This window comes from Propithecus coquereli, unplaced genomic scaffold (assembly GCF_000956105.1).
Source record: "Propithecus coquereli isolate 6110/MARCELLA unplaced genomic scaffold, Pcoq_1.0 Scaffold3, whole genome shotgun sequence".
NCBI classification, from domain to species: Eukaryota; Metazoa; Chordata; class Mammalia; order Primates; family Indriidae; genus Propithecus; species Propithecus coquereli.
The window spans coordinates 18,361,753-18,379,486 of record NW_012148618.1 but is presented as its reverse complement, the minus strand read 5'-3'; the positions used below and the strand labels follow the sequence as shown (position 1 = coordinate 18,379,486).

The 17,734-nt window shown below is 39.9% G+C and overlaps 1 protein-coding gene across 5 annotated transcripts in view; it reads right to left on the bottom strand.

The window, feature by feature from the left end:
- Window positions 1-71: 71 nt before the first annotated feature.
- SEMA6D (sema domain, transmembrane domain (TM), and cytoplasmic domain, (semaphorin) 6D) overlaps window positions 72-17,734 on the bottom strand; it is a 53,318-nt gene continuing 35,655 nt past the window's right edge. The window contains exons 2-19 of one of the 5 annotated variants that reach the window (XM_012649161.1): window positions 14,401-14,563; window positions 13,887-13,998; window positions 13,267-13,327; window positions 13,091-13,153; window positions 12,882-12,983; window positions 12,567-12,657; window positions 11,988-12,107; window positions 11,189-11,277; window positions 10,259-10,476; window positions 10,020-10,151; window positions 9,505-9,660; window positions 9,240-9,413; window positions 8,296-8,436; window positions 8,123-8,200; window positions 7,612-7,673; window positions 7,184-7,240; window positions 5,515-5,682; window positions 72-3,786 (exon numbers count right to left, since the gene is read on the bottom strand). In XM_012649161.1, the coding sequence (XP_012504615.1) occupies window positions 2,498-3,786; window positions 5,515-5,682; window positions 7,184-7,240; window positions 7,612-7,673; window positions 8,123-8,200; window positions 8,296-8,436; window positions 9,240-9,413; window positions 9,505-9,660; window positions 10,020-10,151; window positions 10,259-10,476; window positions 11,189-11,277; window positions 11,988-12,107; window positions 12,567-12,657; window positions 12,882-12,983; window positions 13,091-13,153; window positions 13,267-13,327; window positions 13,887-13,998; window positions 14,401-14,509 (3,222 nt within the window). In that variant the 5' untranslated portion in view covers window positions 14,510-14,563 and the 3' untranslated portion in view covers window positions 72-2,497. Of the gene's footprint in view, window positions 3,787-5,514; window positions 5,683-7,183; window positions 7,241-7,611; window positions 7,713-8,122; window positions 8,201-8,295; window positions 8,437-9,239; window positions 9,414-9,504; window positions 9,661-10,019; window positions 10,152-10,258; window positions 10,477-11,188; window positions 11,278-11,987; window positions 12,108-12,566; window positions 12,658-12,881; window positions 12,984-13,090; window positions 13,154-13,266; window positions 13,328-13,886; window positions 13,999-14,400; window positions 14,564-17,734 lie in introns of all 5 variants that reach the window. The other 4 variants (XM_012649162.1, XM_012649165.1, XM_012649163.1 and 1 more) reach the window with 4 other exon arrangements.

Here is a 17,734-nt window from a genome sequence, read left to right as displayed (position 1 = left end):
GTGTTGATTGACTTAAAAATATTTTTAAAATATGATATGTTATAAACCTCTTCAATAACAAGAGACAGGATATGATTTGTATATTTTATTTTGACTTTACATGCGGTGTTAAAAACCCAAAGTACATATTATTTACACATCCACAATACAAGTTTACAAGATATCTATACATGTTAAAGTACTCTATAAAACAGTATAGAGTCACTTCACTTTAGGGTTACTTTTTATGCCGTACCATTAAAAAAGATACAATCTGTGTTTACCTTTGCACAAATGGATAAAGCATTTAAAAATTAAATTAACAGGATAGAGACTAGATTTAATGTTAGAAATTTCAACATAAATACTGATAGAACTCACATTACAAACTACAAGGCAGCACAATGTTACAAAATGTTATCGGGGTCACACAGAGTTACTGTTCCGTTTACACACGCTGGGATTAATATTGGTAAGGTGAATTCAAACACATGTTTGTTGTCGGTGGACTGAGTAGTGTTTATCATTGGTTGGTTTAATTTATTATTAATCTGTAATATTTTAGTTGAAGAGCTGAAGTGTTTCGAGAACAGAAGTTTTAGCTTTTGAGCTTCCAGAGATCACAGGAAATCATGTTCTTTGCAAAACAATGTTCTCAAAGGAAAAGAATAACTGTATCAGTGTTCCACATTCTGTATAAAAATGATCTGGTCTTCTGCAACCTGTCCTCCCCCAAGTAATAGATACCATCAATGTTATCACAAGAAATCAGCTGAACTTACTTGCCTGACTAAGTCAGGAGCATTCCTGTCTCGGTATTTTCTAGATTAGGTTCAATAAACAACTGTGTGGTGTGCAGCTTATTAACTGAAATAGTCATCAGGGTTGCACATCATCAACTGTAAGTGGTTTCTGCCAAACTATGTATAAATGACTCTATACGATTTCCGCGGGTGTCACATTATCCGGGAAACCTCATTCGAGTTCGCATTAGCGCTGTTTCATCTTCAGGAAAGCAGGAGTGGAATGTTTATCATGGCAAAGGATGTAATGCTGCTATTAGGGTGGATTGTTTAAAAAATTAATTGTTCTAGGTTGTTTTTATGATTTTTTTTTAAAGTCTTTTCAGGTGCTGGTTGAAAAACATTTACAACTGGCACTCGGTAAATAATGTGCTATATTGAAAACACTTGACATATTTTAGTACTTCTATCATTCTCATGAATAAGGCACAAAATGCACAGATTCAGGTAAACTCACATGTGGTATTTACAGTATATTGTCATTACCTGCATGACTTAGGAGAAAACTCTCACATAACACAACACAGACAACATGATTGCACCACTGTTAGGTTTTCACAGACTGTTTCTGTTAAGCCAATTACAATTGCTTTCACATATCTTTCATCTTCTGTTGTTTTTTTTTGTTGTTGTTGTTTGTTTTGTTTTTTTACCTTGGGGGGGTAGGAAGAGTAAAGGAGAAATTTTACTACATGGGGGGGATAAACAAAACACGATCAAAATAAAACCTTATTAGTGTGTCCAAGGTTAAATAGAGTGACTCAGGCTTTGATTCACAGTGGACAGGTAAATTTTACTACTGAATACTGGTAGATAAATCAAAGATACCTCTTAATATCTCGATCTGTTTAAGCTGGCAAGACTGGAATAGAAGTTTTAATGAATAGCAGCACAAAATTACTTGCAACTCTTACATTCTGGCATTGGGTACCACTAAGTCAAGTTCATCATTCTGATGGTCAAAGGAGCCTTGATTTTATTCCTTTTTCAAAGCTGAACCCAATGGACTTCTGTGGGAAAAAGTTATTGTCTCTTGTTCAGTCATGCTCAATGTAAACAACTCCATAGCACAAAAAGATGCAGTGGGCACCTAAACAAATCTTAGTGGATACAGAACACACACACACGTACACACACACACACGCACACGCGCTCGCAACACAGTTTGTTGGTGGCATGAAAAAAATGCCACACATGAAAAAAAATGCTACAGTTTGGGTCAAAGATTGAATTTTTAGCAAACTGCTCGGTAATCTACAAGTTCATTTCTTTGAGACATTACCATTTTTTTGACATTTGTGCAAGAGGCAAGGTGAATGCATACATATTAAAATGTTCACATTTAATGGGAAGACCACACATAATGGCAGTCTTAATTGAACCCATTTTCAAGTATTTGTTCACAGATTCTTCTGAGTACTGTATCAGCTCTTTATACTGGTAAGGTAGCCCCTGGGAGCTACACATCTCTTTAGCTTCAAACAAAATAAATGGAATGACCAGCACCTTCCTTTGTTTTCAGGCAAGTACACAGAAGCCTCGCTGCAGTAGCTACATGTGGCAAGTTCTGATGTTGCCAAAGTTAGAAAGAGTTTCTTTGGCCACCTCGTTCTCCCAAAATGCAAGCGAGTCTCTTGTCTTAAGGTACCCTTACAACATCATCCTCTCAACAACATGGACGGGATAAAGCCACACAAGAATAGCACACTTGAGGCCTAGTACGTGTATTTGTTCAGTGGTCTGACAGACGGGGTTTGCGGAACAAAGGAAGGCTTTGGTGGCACATCAGGTTTTAAGGACGGCGTCCTCTTTAGTCCCGTCCTAGGGAGGGTGCCATTACTAGTGTAGCTGCTCTGTCTGGAGAGGGAAGGTTGCAGATGAACACTCACTGGTGTTCCCTGAATATAGTCCACCTTCGCCCCTGTGGGGGTGGGCATATATCCTCCACGGTTCATACTAGGCTGTCTGGATAACAAAACACCATTTGGTGAGTTTAAGTTTTTAGGCATAGCTGATATAGAGTGCCTCTGGGAGGAATTTTTGTGATAACCCCTTTGTCTTTCCAGAGAAGTCATTGGGACTCCAGGAGTGGTGGGGACATCCACTCGCTTGGTTGGGCTGTTTCTGGGGAGAGTTGAAGGAGGGGAGTACAGAGATGCCTCCCGGTTAGGGACCTTAGGGGGGACCTCAGACATAGGTCCCACAGGATCCAGCATTAGGGTCTGGTGGGCCATTTGGATGTCTCCCATGATGGCTTTGGGGTTACTATTTGGGTCATTTAGATGCTTCAGCAGATCATTGAGGGTATTTCTGGAATCCACGGAACGCCGGTGATCTCTCTTACTAGATGACTTCGTAAAAGGGTGATCAATGTTTTGAAGCTTCTTCTCAGCTTTGTGAGCATTGGAGTTTGAAAAAGACGTGTTATAGTCATGGGTGGCATTTGGAAGAACGATGGCACTAGGGATATGCCCATGACTTAGCGGGGAATGAGGTGGAGGACTAGAGGGAAAAAACTGAGGGGTTTCTTTCCTTGCAGCGCCGTGGCTGTGGGCCTTGTCGGAGTGGCTCTTCATGGCCTGCAGGGGCTTCTGGTGAAGCACAGGTGTAGACTCAGGGGTGGGGAGGGCAGCCAGCTCTGGGGGCTGGCCTCGATGGTCCATTACCATGGATTTAGTGTCTCCATTGGGTGGCAGCTCTTTCCGACTGGTCAGCAGGTTACTATACAGTTTAGGAGAATCGATATTCTGTTGGTATTCCTTCACCGGGCTGTCAAAGAGACCGTTCAGTTTGGCGAAACTTCCACTGGAGTCTGTGCACGACTGGGCAGATTCCGCATCTTTATGGATCTTCCTATTTTTCCGAACAAACATGTCCCGATAGCAGTATACTGCCACACCCGCAATGAACGCCCCCAAAACAAAAGCGGCAAAGACACAGGTGATGAGGACATTCATGTGGACCATCTGGTTGGACTCTCCAGACTGGACTTCCCATCGTACACCTGCAACAAACACATGGGAAAAGTGCGAATGAGATGCTTTTTAAAAATAATATTAAACAGTAGACGGCTTTCAATAAGCCAATGCTACCTTCACATGGTCCATATGCTTAGCCTGGAGGGTCAGGTAGACTCCAAGATTCCATGTATATTTTGTTTCTAATCCCCAGAGACATATCTGATTACCACAAATGCCAGCATAAGTCTAATCTCCCACTCATCTGTATTTTTCTGTTCTTTCCCCTAACCCCTCTTAAACAGTTGTTATACAACATTAGAAATTTTAAGTTTCTACCTAAAAAATAGTTAGAAAGTGTAGATTTCCTGAACAGCCAATTTCAAGCTCATTAAATGTTTTGTCTCATGATATTCTCTTAATGCATCGGTCAGGTTTAAAGGGAACGTGCTGGGATTAGGGAAAGGTATGAATTAATATAAATATATACTATGCTAAAATAATTATTCTAATACAATTATACTAACTTAAATAAACACATATAATTTGTTCGTAAACTAAAAGTATCTGCTTGGTCATTGTAAGCTACAAACACAGACTTTCATGTTTGCTTTTTTTTTTTTAAGTTCATCTTGAGGTGAAGCACTCTTGAAATTCCTGCCATATAAGAAATCTAGACAGTCTAAGGAAACATACTATGTATTCATTAGTAACATCATTAAAGTATTTGGAGATATTTGAAAATATTTATATGAAACCTAGAGAAAGAAGAGTTAATTAGTTTATAATTATTGGAATTTTCAATGCAACCACAGACATCTAACAGTCAATCAAAGAAAGGTTAGTTTAAGAGGTATCCAAGTCTGTTACATGCTATCCACACAGCTATCCCAGAGGAAGGTAAGTTAGAGTGATTTTGAAAATTCTGTTGCTTTAGGTTAGTACTAAGGCCTTTGAACATTAGTTGTTTTTAAACAATGTTCAGGGTCATGGAATTCAGTGGCATTGTGAAAGACCAAGAAAGAAAAGTAGAAAAAAAATGGCATGATTAAAATAAGCAAAGCAGAAAGAAGAATGATTATAAAATTGTTTACAAAGAAAATACATAAAACCAAAATAAACAAATGTAAATCATAAATGACAATGTACTGCCATAAAAACTGATTGGAAACCTGATACCATAGTTTAATAAGCACTAAATAATAGATTTTTTTTTCTTATTTTTCTAATAAGCTAATTCAACTGGCAGCTACTTTACAACTGCTTCTCTTATGGGCTGGAAAGACAGTTACAGACCAGCACTCTGTTACGTTTATTGCTTGCGGCATTCAAGCAACTTACGTCTCACATATCCTTTCACACACATTTTGAATTGAAGCTAAACAAGAAGCTGGGAAAAGCTCCGAGATAAAATATATGATACGAAGATATTTGCAATTAATGAGTTTTGTTTTTTAAAGTTGCTGAGGTGACCCTCGAAATTCCCTGATACCTATCCGGCTCTCCGCTTCTTCAGACAGAAATCAACACAGATTAGATTGTCTGAGTGGCTGCTTCACTAACCCTTTCTTTAACAGCTTTCCACCTCTTTCATCTTTTAAGGAATGCACTCAGATAAAACCACAGAGGAGCGAAGAGACGGTGGCCAGGGGAGGTGGAGGCGCAACCGTAGCAGCTCCATGGAGGTTCACCTCCGGAGAAACCACGCACGCCCCAGCCATGTTAGGGATCAGGTTTCCACACAGTTAGAGATGGGTTCCCTGGTGAGGCCTTACCCTTTGGGATACCTGATAAAGGATCAGTAAAATCAGAAGTGTTTGGGTCATCTTGAACTACAAATTTCCGGGAGCTCGTCAGTTTAGGTCTCCAGGTATCAATCACTTTAGGTGTAATTTCTGGGATACTTGCCATTGTGGTAACAGAAGATGAAGATACCTCCATGTCTGTGGTGGCAAACAGATTTTTATTAACATGAGTAGTGTGAGATTTTTTTTCTGATTGGTCTGTTGCATTTTTAACTAAAGTTTAAGTAAATTTTATGAGAAAGCTTGTTCTAGGATTTCGTAAAAACACACCTGAGCAGACTACATCAAGTTCCTGTCTTGCAAGGGAAGAATAAAAACTAAAAATTAACAGTACAGACGTATTAAGCAGATTTCAAAATTAAAACACTCAAAATGTGCCTATTGAAGCCCCTGTGGTTATTAATGATACTCCTGAAAATGTTAATACAAATCCCAGTGCAGAATAATTGCTGTTTTCTCATTCTCTTCTGAGACAACATCATTTCGTTTATTTTTGTGTATACTTTAAAAAGCACTTTCAGGGGTGGCTGTATAGCCTTCACTGGAGAAGCTACAATGTAACTTCATCACAAAATACCTGGTTAAGTCTGTATAAACACTGGAGTTTGGACCTGATAAACTAGCCCTGCCAAGAAGTTATTCAGCTTTACTGTGGACCTCCCGTCCACTTGCAGATTATTCACTGCACGGAGGCCCTACCATTCACGGTGAAACACGAAAGCAGGAACAAACTTTGCCTGCACCTTCCAAAATACCTAGGGAGTTTCTTCCAAAGAGTTAGTGGTAACTAATGCAAAAGCAACGGTATTTACAAACTGAATGAAGATGTTCTGGTATACAAGATCTGCCATTTTTTTCTCTCCCTGAAGAATGAAACTGCTGGCGAGTTTTAGAAGCAGCGATAGGACCAGGAGTAACTTGACCCTTTTTAGCACGTCTATTATGAATTTCCACAAGTAGATTTTCTCTTAAAATGTAAGCATATGCTTTTAGGCTTAAATCTCAGAGACTCCAATTCAGACTGGCGCAACAGTCACAGATGAAGGCTCCAAGACAGATACAGACAGAGAGGCCTTGGGGAGCCCACTGCACATCTTCATACAGCAAACCCGGCTTCATGCCCCTGAAGCCTCTTTCACACCACTGAGAACACAACATTCAAAGATTCCCAGGATTACCACAAATCATTCAAAAAAAAAAAGATCTCTAAAACTTAAAATACACATTTTAAGGAAATGTGTATTTGTTTACTAGGTCTTAGGAAAGGTAAGGAGAGATGAGGAAATAATGAAATTCTGCCATCCGTTACATACAGATGGCCAGAGGGAGCATTCACGATGCGGAGGGGAGAGGAAGAAGAAAGCTTGGGTGGGCGTGCGTGCAGCTGGAATGCAGAATATGTTAACCCATTTGGTTTCTCTTAAAGGATGTGCCTTGGTCAATGATGAACTGTTAACATGCTACACAGGGGTGAGGTGCTAAGTAAGAAAAGTCTTTTGGTACCGTCAGTGGGATTATGAGTCAAAGCAGAAAAATGAAGGGCTGCCAAACTGCGCAAAAGGTGGGGAGAAGGGGCTGAAAATGCTGAACTGAAGGAAAGAAAAGGTTTGTTAATTCAAAAAAATTAAAAAAAACTAACCAGATGTTGGATCGCCAAATATTTTGTAATCTGGTGTAGTTGAAGTAGGCAAAATTTCTAAAAGAATTAAAGGAACAAGTAATCAGTGAAAAGTAACCAAAAGAAAGCAAAAATTTATGAATTCCAATTAACTAAAAAAAGTAAAAAAAAAAAAACAACCAAAAAGACTACAAATTAAAAGATTAACCTACTGGTTAGACTACCACTCTCTAGATTTCCTACAGAATTATAAATGGTGAAGGAAAAGAAAAAGTAAGACCCTTTTCTAACACATCCCCATGACCAAACAGCTCAGCTTTTGCGAAGTTTAAGTTAAATGCTAGGTGGTATGTGTCCCAAGTCATTAAAAAGACTGATTGTAAAATAATGTCCACGTGCAAATGTGGTCAAAAAGAAGCTCCAGGAGGGAATGGAAGATTCTGTCTTACCGTGGCAGTCCCCTAGGTGGGCTGTGTTGCCGTATTCTGTGTCTTGTTCATATCCGCCAGCACTGTGGTTATGGAAAGCAAAGAAGTCTTCGGTTAACAGCCTTCATAGGAATACAAGTGACAATCAGAGCAGAACCAAGAACACAGACTGACTAGTCAGAATGGGCAGAGAGAAAAAAAAAAGCAACATTTCAACATGACTTGCTATTAATAAAATGCCTATGTCTTTTAAAACATTTTCAACTACAATGTTTAAGAGAATAGAATTATTTTTTTCTCTCCATCCATTTCCCTTAAGTGTTATTACATCTACCATCTCCCTTTTCACATCTCCAGGTTTTCTTTTTTCTTTTCTCATACCCAAAACACAAAACAAAACAAAAGAAAAAAAACCAAAAAGAAACAAAGCAAGAAAAGAAAAGCAGTATAATTGGAAGTTTTCTGAAATTTCTAGCTTTAGAGATCCTTGAGAAGACAGTTCATCCCGGCCCACGTGAAAAAGTGTACTCACGGCATCCCTGGGGTCACTCTACCACAGGCTCCCTGGCTTAACCAGCCACAATACGGGTCACGAGATGCAATGCAGGACCTGTATGAAACCAAGCAGAATGCGATTTGGATTTGTTCATCATGAAAGGTTTTGATGCTGCAACACCCCAGGTACGTAAAGAAACACGAGCTTACTTTTTACATGATCCATAACGCTCACAGCGACTGAGGGGAATGCGGACTACGCAGCTAGAGAACGCCACATATAAAGCGTGGTGATCTTTATCCAACTGTAATGAGATGACCTTTTTGTCTTCCTCATTCTCAGCATTGCACCTATTTTGTGGGATACATTTTGGAGCCATATGTTTAGTCAGTCAAGCATGATTTGGTTTAGCAATTACTGAGAGCTGGGGAAATGCGAAGGAATAGTCTTGGTAACAAATAGGCAAGTACATAGTTTGGGAAATAATAATTATGTGATTCATCTTCTACTTCTCTGCATGGTTAGTTAAATTTCAGGCTGGACAAAGGGTTTTGTAAGATTGCTTTCCTGTTATGATGCTCACAGGGAACTGCATTTGTGAGGGCTATGTTAGAATCCAGGGAGTGAAATGGATAATGTTTTAATGCATTTAAATCTTCCTGTGTTAGATGTTTCTGGATCTCTCCTTAGTTCCAATTTTCACCTATTTCTTGTTTGTTTTAATGGTCCAAATAATCTCTTACACAGCAACAACTGGAAGAAAAGGCTTACCTAGAATTATATTCTGTATATGTGTGTGTATGCGTGTGTGTGTGTATACATAATTACAACCAAGCGTCTGCTGCATGTGGCAACCTGAAATATATCTGTAAGGTACAAGGGGTGCTAGTAAAATGTTCTCATTTTCCACAGGTAAAAAACAAGGGCTGAATTATTTTTAAACTCATCAACTGTTCACCTCCTTGCCCTAGTGGGCTCATGGAAAGAAAAAAAAATAATAAACAAATCCAGGATTTATTTTGGTAAGAAAAAAAAAAAAACACTAATATGCCAAACCACTGCTAATTTAGGGGCTGAAAGGAAATGGCTAGAGGAAATATACGCCGGAAATTTTTGAGCAGTGCTGAAGAGCGTTCTCGTAAAATATACCTACTTTGCATGGTTGTAAGCTTCAATCTCTTCCAGTAATACGCTGTCATTCAAAGAGAAAGGATTGGTCTTTGCCAAAACTTTAAGTACCACGCCAGCCTCAGAGCCAACAAAGATGACTGTGTAGTTCTGGTAGGGCCCGGCAGAACGGTCCACCGCGATGGCCGTCAATCTGTACCTGCCAGAGGAGGTGGCGGAAGTCAGAGGGGAGACTGATCAGAAGAGAACAGGCTGGACAGAAGTGGCCACTGTTTCCCACACAGTCTCACCTGACCCGAGTCTTTGTAAACCAGGGCTCGTCGGCGATGGGTGGAACGGCAGAGTCCATCAGGGGGTGGGACTTGATGAATGACAGCGTTTCATCCGGGAAATCGATGGAGGTTTTATAAGCTTCAGCAAGGTCATGTTTTGCACAACAGCCAGGCCTGAAAGGAAAACAATGTTCTTTTATTCTCACCGCCCCCGACCCCCCCCCCCCACAAACACAAACAAACACACATTGCATCTCAGGAATAAGTGTACGTTCTGAAAGAAGAGGTCAAGAGGGAAAGGGGAGTGAGTGAAACCAGAGGAGCAATGCTATCTCCCTGAATTCAATGGGTTGTCTACATTCACGCAACAGGCTTACAGGTCGCAAGGTGATGTTCACTAACTCTGTCTGACACGCAGCAGAGGGACCCATTCCTGGTGTGGGAGGTTGGCCCACCTGCTTTCTGGGGATGGATGCTTCCAACAACCAGAGGGTTTCGTTCAAGACAAAACATTTTTTGACTGTTTTCTTTACCTTGGCTTTGGTACTTTGTCTTCGGGGACCGCTGTCCAAACAGAATCTGGAGTTTTCTGTTCCTTAAACCGTCCTTTGAATACTTTTTCAATGTCATCCATGCTAAATGCACAGACTGCAGAACCAGGGATGCTGAAAGAAGAGAAAACCATCCATAAGAAGCTGGTGACAGTGGCCCATTCTTGGTTCTGACACGCAGGTACAGAACATCCTTTGAAGTGCCAGGGAGCTGCTCTCACCTGTTGAGCTGTGTGGTAAACACCCCGACCACAGTGGGGATGCCATTGATTTGTATTATGTCTGTGATAGACTGCAGAACATCAAAGTAGAAAAATGAATCTCCAGGGACAGAACAGTTAAGCCGAGCCTTCAGAAATGAAGTCCAGTGTTTCTCCAGGACCCGCTGGGAGCCACCCATGTCGTTTTTACAGATGCGGGCCACACGGGAATATACCGCCTGCCCAGGGGACAAAAGCAAAGCAACAGGGCTATGAGCAAGGATGAGGAATGGAAACAAAATGCTTCTATTTAAGGGACGGACAAAAAAAATGCTAAAGATATATCTGGTTCAAAAGAATCTAGTAGCAGCCTTCTCTCTAGGGGTCTGGACAGTAAGAATGTAAACTAGATTTACCTGTGAGAAAAAAGGGCCATTTTCCCATTTTGCCAAACATGCTTCCCAAGAAGTGAGCCATCTATCTGCCTTGCTGAATGAAAATCATTCCTGCACTTTGTCTCCAGCTCTGCATCTTGTATTGTTAATGAAATGTGTGTAGAAAGGGTTGCAATATTTTAAAATCACATGGGCTTTCACTGAAACACTCGAAATTGAATGGGGCCCCTACTTTCTATTCTGCCTTTTAACACTGAGAAAGAATAGACTATGAGTGGATTTCTAAAGAGTAAAAGCATCCATAGCTCAAGGGTACCTGTAGAGCACTTTCTGTGGTGGCAGGAAAAAAAAAAAAAGAAAACTTCTCAAGGCCCAAGGCTGCTGTTCTCACTCTGGCCGTTGTTTTCCGGCAATTATTCTCAGGATAAGCCACCCACCTCTCTGCACTCGGCCCTGTGTGCACTGAATTGAATGCTGGAAAACGTGCCAAGCGAGCATCCACAACTCTACCACAGTGGTCTCAATGCCATGCAGTACAAGTCAAGCGCATACTTGCCTTGCCCAAATTATTATGTTCTACAGCAATTTCTCGAAAGAAGAAATAGACATAGTTTCCATACTCTATGGCATGAAGAAAGTGTGGCTCTGAAAGAAAAATTGAAAACAAACTGGTTCCTAAAGAATACTTCAATTAGCATAAGACCCCGACTGCCAGGCATGACTGACAGATGTCGCGTCGCTACACTCAAGCCGACAAGGACTCCAACATGCCAACAATGTTGAGGAGTCCCAGTATGGGTGTGCTCAAGCTTCAGGGAACCCGTCGTCTTTAAAGTCAGCTAATGGGCTGTAAAGAGGCCTACACGCAACTGAACTACAGCAAAGGTCTTTGTTTAAACAGATTTATTCATTAACCTCTTTAACTAGGGAAGAAAATCTCTTATACTGAGACTAAAAAATCTTGATTTCTAGACTCTGAGGAACAAAATGACTCTGCAGATACGGCCTAATCAATTCTCACTGTTAACTTTCCAAGATAGGTAGGTAAGCGTGGACAAGTAGTATTCCATGCATTTAGAGTTAGACAAATTGGCACACACACAGACCAGATCTCTCTCTTTCTCCTTTTTTTTTTTTTTTTAGTCATTCAGGATATACAAATGGATGAACTTACTCTCCTCGTATGACTACTAGTCTCTTCATTCCCCGTCCATGGCCCCATTCAGAACCTACTTGCTCTAAATAAACAGCATAAAGTCATGTGCTGACCCTCCCCATGGCCGTGGCTGCTGTCTCCCCTCAGGCTGTCCCACTGTCCCGGTGACCCCTGCCATGTCACTCTTCTTCAAAGGTACCTTTTATCCATTTGGAATCATATTTTATTGTGCGGAGTGCAGATCCATCACCCATGCTTCGATAAATAACAGCATCACTGGCCAAGAAGTCAGCCACTGTGGCAGAATACAGCTTCCCGTCTGAAACCGAAGTTATAATTTTGGTAACACAACCAGAATTATCCTGCAGTGTGTTAACTTAATGTAGTGTGTTAAACCCTTGGTGTGCTTTCACCTGCGTTATTGTTATTTATACAAATAAACCTACACCTGGTACTTACAATAAACCTGTGACAGGGTGGCCCATGGCATTACCTAATTTTACAGATGAGAAATCTAAGCATCAAAATGTTAAGCAACTTATTCAGGGTCACTGGCCTAGTTCACAACAGGGCCAAGTGACAGAATACTTATAATATACATTGAAATAGTTTTGCTTTTAATTTCCTCTTTTTTGGAAATTTGTTCATAGATTTTTTAGCCTTTGAAACACTTATATCAAAGTAGCTATTCCAGTTAGGAGCTTTCTTCTTCCTATAAATTCCTTTTGCACCTTCAATGGCATTAATCATTTATATTCATTACACTGAAGGATCTTACCAGCAAAGAGGGCAACATTGGTTTGTCTGGCATCAAATGGGCATCTTGCCAGGCCACTAATTTCTTCCCCATCATACTCTAAAGTATTCAACTACAAAAGAAAAATAAATAGCTGGTGTTATAACTGTTCAATGTACCTGTTGGAAGGCAATATTGCTTTATTTGTATTGAAATTCTATTTGAAAAACTCTATTCTTTCATAGTATTAGAGATAAAATAAATTACTGGAAAACAGAAAGGATTCAACTTTAACAACATATCACTGAGCGAAGAACAGTTGATCATAAAAAAGCACATCATCTAAAATCTACTTACCCTATAGTATCTGCACATGGGATTGAATGCATTGGTACCACAAACAAAAACCATCTCATCGTTTCTTGGAACAAACACTTTGATGAAGTTGTGGCATTCATCCTAAAGAAAATAATAATTACATTAAAATCAGACATTCTGCTTGTTGACACTGTGGTATCAAGCCCACAAAAGACTAAGTCTGGCAGGCGCTTGTTTGTTGAACTCACTTTATGTTTGCCTTTCATAGCACAGTTTTCTCGATCCTGTTGTCTTGATCGCCACGTCAGTTTCTGTATTAATCAAGCAAAATTAAATTTTTTACTGGGAATATTTTTGGAGGGGAAGGGAACATCATTCAGGTACTGAGGGAATGCAAATAAATTTGTCAACTACAGTTGCTCACCTTGCTTGGAATTACCTCTGTTTTGGGAATTTCATTTAAGTTTACTGTATAAACTTGATCCCTGTTGGAAATAAGGCAATAAATCACACCATGTGAATGCATAAAAATGTTAAGCTGCTTCTTATTTTATTTTTACAGATCTGACTTTATTGTGTTTTGGAGATCATCTGGATTTTCTCTGTCTCAAGCAAAGTCAACAAAGAGTACTTTTTCATTAGCGAGATACTTTTATATATCACTGTAGTCAGAGAGCAAAGAAAAGCTATTCTCTCCAGGCATGGGTCAAACTGCTCCATGGTATTAGCACAGACATATTTCTAATATTTGCTTGAATAATTCTAAGTTGAAAAAGAATAAAGAAAGTGTTTTTCCCCCCACTGCTTTAGGGAAAAAGAATGGTGTATGATTTCTTGATGGCAGCGATAAAATAGCACTGCTGAAAGCTTTAACTCTGTATTTTGTTCCTGGTATACAACACTGACTCTTCTCAGTGGATATTTCTGGCTACTTGCAATTTTTGATCACAATCACATATTAGTTTTTCATGAACTACACACATTAATGCAAGCTCCACAAGAGAAAAGAATTTTAATCTAATAAACCAACGAGAGGAAAATTACCTGCCAGCAATATAAAGTGTGTCTCGAATTTTCAACATCAGCTGAAAGTCCAGCCTGTGCTGCGATTCATTGCCTGAAGGGCGTCCTCTAAAAACCGGATATTGCCTTGAATCTGCAAGTAAAAATGGGCTAAACCATCAGTCAGGATTATGGAGCTGAAGAATCAATAGACAGCATTGATTAGCTGTATATACTAGTTGTAGAAGGGTTTTAACTAAATTCCTCTCTTAAGGTCTTGAATATAAATGAATAAAAGACAGTGAATGTCAGCAAATGGTCTTTTTCTTTTAACTGAAAATATATAACCTATCTACGGGTTGCTGTAGAAAAGCACCCCATAAAATTGTCCCATTTCCCCCAAACACCAGGAAATGATTACAGATAAATTAATATGCAAAACATTTTTAAGACATAAAAATCCTTCTCTCCCTCTTTCTGAGAATGAATGTGCTTAGAAAATGAAAACAAAGAAGCTTCCTTCTCAGCAAAGGCCAGTGTTCTTGAGATGACTCACAGTGATAGTCCACAGTGTTAAGGGGCTCGTCATCTTCAGGAAAGCTGACTGCCCTCAACCGGGAGACCGTCAGGAGCAGCATGTGGGCGCAGAGCAGGGAGACCCTCATGGTGGGCCACGAGGAAGTCAGAGCAGCCCCTCCTCAGAAATCCCACCGAGCTACCTAGAAAACAGAAGCAGTTTACAATGATCTCTATGCTGTGATGAAACTGTTTTCTCATTTGTCATCAGCTCAATTTTCACCATCAGCTCCCTCCAAAGCCCCCCTCCCACCAGGAATGCTGGCAGTGGTGGATCAGGTATCTCTGAAAACACAGGCAAAAAGATGGCGGCGTGCCAGGTCTGATTCAAGCATCTGGTGAGCATCTTGAAGTTTTAGGCAAATTTGCAAGAATTTCTGAGGTAACTGTATGTCATCACAGCAGAATCACCAGAACCATGAACAGAAATTCTGGCTGCTGACTTGGCAAGAAGATGAGTAAAGTTGGGATTAGAATTTTAATTAAACTCCAATCTGCATCCCTTCCCCCAGTCCTGAAATATATCCAATACAGCTTGTCTCTGCCCCCCACAAAATGCCCAGGCTGCCTCAAAAATAGCCAGAGAGCTGATGATTCTGTTGTCCCCTCCTCAGCGCTTTGCTTATGGTGTTGCCAAATTCCCTGCGTGACCCAGGCCTTAGCTCTAAATTCTTAAGTAGAGTAATTCCCTAAGCTTAGTAGGGAACATGGAAACAGTGACATGAATGACCTTGAATCAGGGTGAAAGGGCACTGAAATAAATGAAATGATTTCATGATAACCAATCAAGCAAAGCAGGGCAGGGATGAAGCAGCACAGCTGACACCGGCCACTAGGGAAGACTCCATTTTTACATAAAACCATCTGGACACAAACCAATACCCTACGTATGCCTGTCCTCTTAGCTTTATTGAACTTTAGAGCTGTAGGAGGCCTTAGGGACCATTGAGTCCAGCCCCCTCATTTTTCAGATGAGAAAACCAAGGGCTGGAAAAATTAAGGGACTCACTGAATTTCATGGAGCTAGTTAAGGCAAGACTGGAGTTTGGACTCACATGATCTGAGTCCCTGTTGAGGTTCTTTTCACAAGCTTATATGGAGAAAATAAATGACTGGGTTTTTCCTTTCAAAAATATAGCATTACAAAAAAAAAATTGGGGGGGGGAATAAATATATTCATCATCTTTATTGAAGTGTTTCACAGGTGTTAAATTTCATTAAATTGAACATTAAATATGTGCAGTTTATTGTACATCAATACCTCAATAAAGCTGTCAAAATATAGCATTAATTGTACCATAATGACAGTAAAAATTTAAAAAGATCTTTAAATGTTATTAACTTATTAAAAAGATAAATTAGGGACCTGTTAAGCCAACGGAATGGGTATTTTTGTGAAGCAGTAAGTGCTCCACTTTGCAACAATACCACCCAACCAAAACTGTCACTTTCAGCTTCTGTACTCAACAGCAAAACATTTAGCTTTACCCTCAGTCTCATATACCTAAGAACTTTAGGGGAGATCATCAGAATTACTTCAAATTCCAGAGGAATACAACCACTAAACCAGGTATTTACTGTGCCTCTTTATAGACTTAACATCAAACACCCAGATGTGCACACATGCATGCTATGCAATGCTCTCAATATGTCCCTAACTAAAGAAGAAGCCAAGTATATGTGAGTTTTTGCACCCTTGTTTTGCAAGGAGAGAGCATTGTAATAAAATTTTTCCTTAGGAATAATAATCCAGCAGTAAGGTAACACATTGAAAATGCTTTACAAAAAGCACGGTCGAGTGGAAACTGTGGCAGCATCATTTTGTACTCAAGTTGAAAGAGTGTGAGCTTCGGAGTCAGTCTGAATTGGGTGTGGATGGAACTCTACCACTTACTAGCTAATTGACCTGGGAAAGGTTCTTCAATCTCATTAGTTCCTTTATCTATACAATAGAATAGCACTGTCTCCTCAGGGTGAAAACGAACCAAATACCTGTCACATAGCAGATTGTGAGCAAAGTTAGTCCCCCTTACCCATCTCCTACTGAAGAATCCTGGATATGGCCAGAGTGACTCTAAGAGTCTGAACAGGGCCTGGGGAAAAGATGTCCTAAAATATTACGGCTATTTGGCCCATTTTTCTGCCACAAATGGATAGTTGTTTTAAAATACTAATTGACTACTTATTAAAAAGAATGAATTTTGCAACTTGTGCCTGTTTATCAAACCTGCAAAATAAAGAAAAATCACCAATTCTATCATCCTAACCTAATAGCCATGTTGATTATGCCACCTGCATATGTTTTCAATTGTCATGACAAGAGGGCCTCTTTCTGTCTACCACTTCTAGCAATGTCTTCCTGTTTTGCTTTTCCATAGTGTTCTACCATTTATAAAGACCCTAGAAAGTTGAAGTAATATAAAAGGGCAAAATGTTGCCCTAAGAATCAGCTTCTGCTATAACACCAATCCCAAACAGCATACTTTAGATGGAAAGTCACTGGATCTTTCTGTTGGGTATCAGGAAAAAGAATCAGGAGCACCAACCAATCCAAAAGAAATGTAGAAATATCTGCATAAAAACAAAAATGTAGTTGTTCTCCATGACCGATAACTGGCCCACATCAGGTAGGCAGAGCCTTCATTTCCCAGAGAACAAGGCAGGGAAGCATCCTCATCAGGAATAGTGTGATCCCAGCATTAAGGCTGAGGATGGAATCACTGCTGACTCACTAGCAAGCACCAAGCTGCCAGCTGAGCTATCATTTCCTATAACTCATTCATCTGACACTGCAGAAAGCAATTTCTCCCCACACCCTGCCTCCCGCCAATCTAATCCTCCAAAAATAAAGCCCTACCACTAACTGCTTCCTGTCTCTGCATAAAGCTTTATTTTTTTAAAAAAAATTACTTTCAGACTTGCCGTAGATGTTATAAATGGAAATATTTAATGCTATACATATATCAAAGTAAGGCTGGATGGAGGAAGGAGGAATCTGGAAATACCTGAGAGAAATATACCAGAAAGGAGATGTATTTGCATGTAAACCCCTCAGACTACTTAGCTCTCACTTTATTTAAGGATGTCTTTCAGGATTCCAGGGCTCAGTAAAGTGAAACTACTTATGTTGAATGAGGGCAAGCCAGGACACAGGACGAAATGCTGGAAAAGAACATGGACCGTGTGGTTAGAAAAATCTGATTCCAAATTTGCTTATGCCATTAGTTCCTGGCTCTGGGATCCTGTTTAAGTTGACTTAATCTCTTTAAGCCTCGGTTTAATCAAGTGTAAAATGGGAATAATTTTCTTTACTA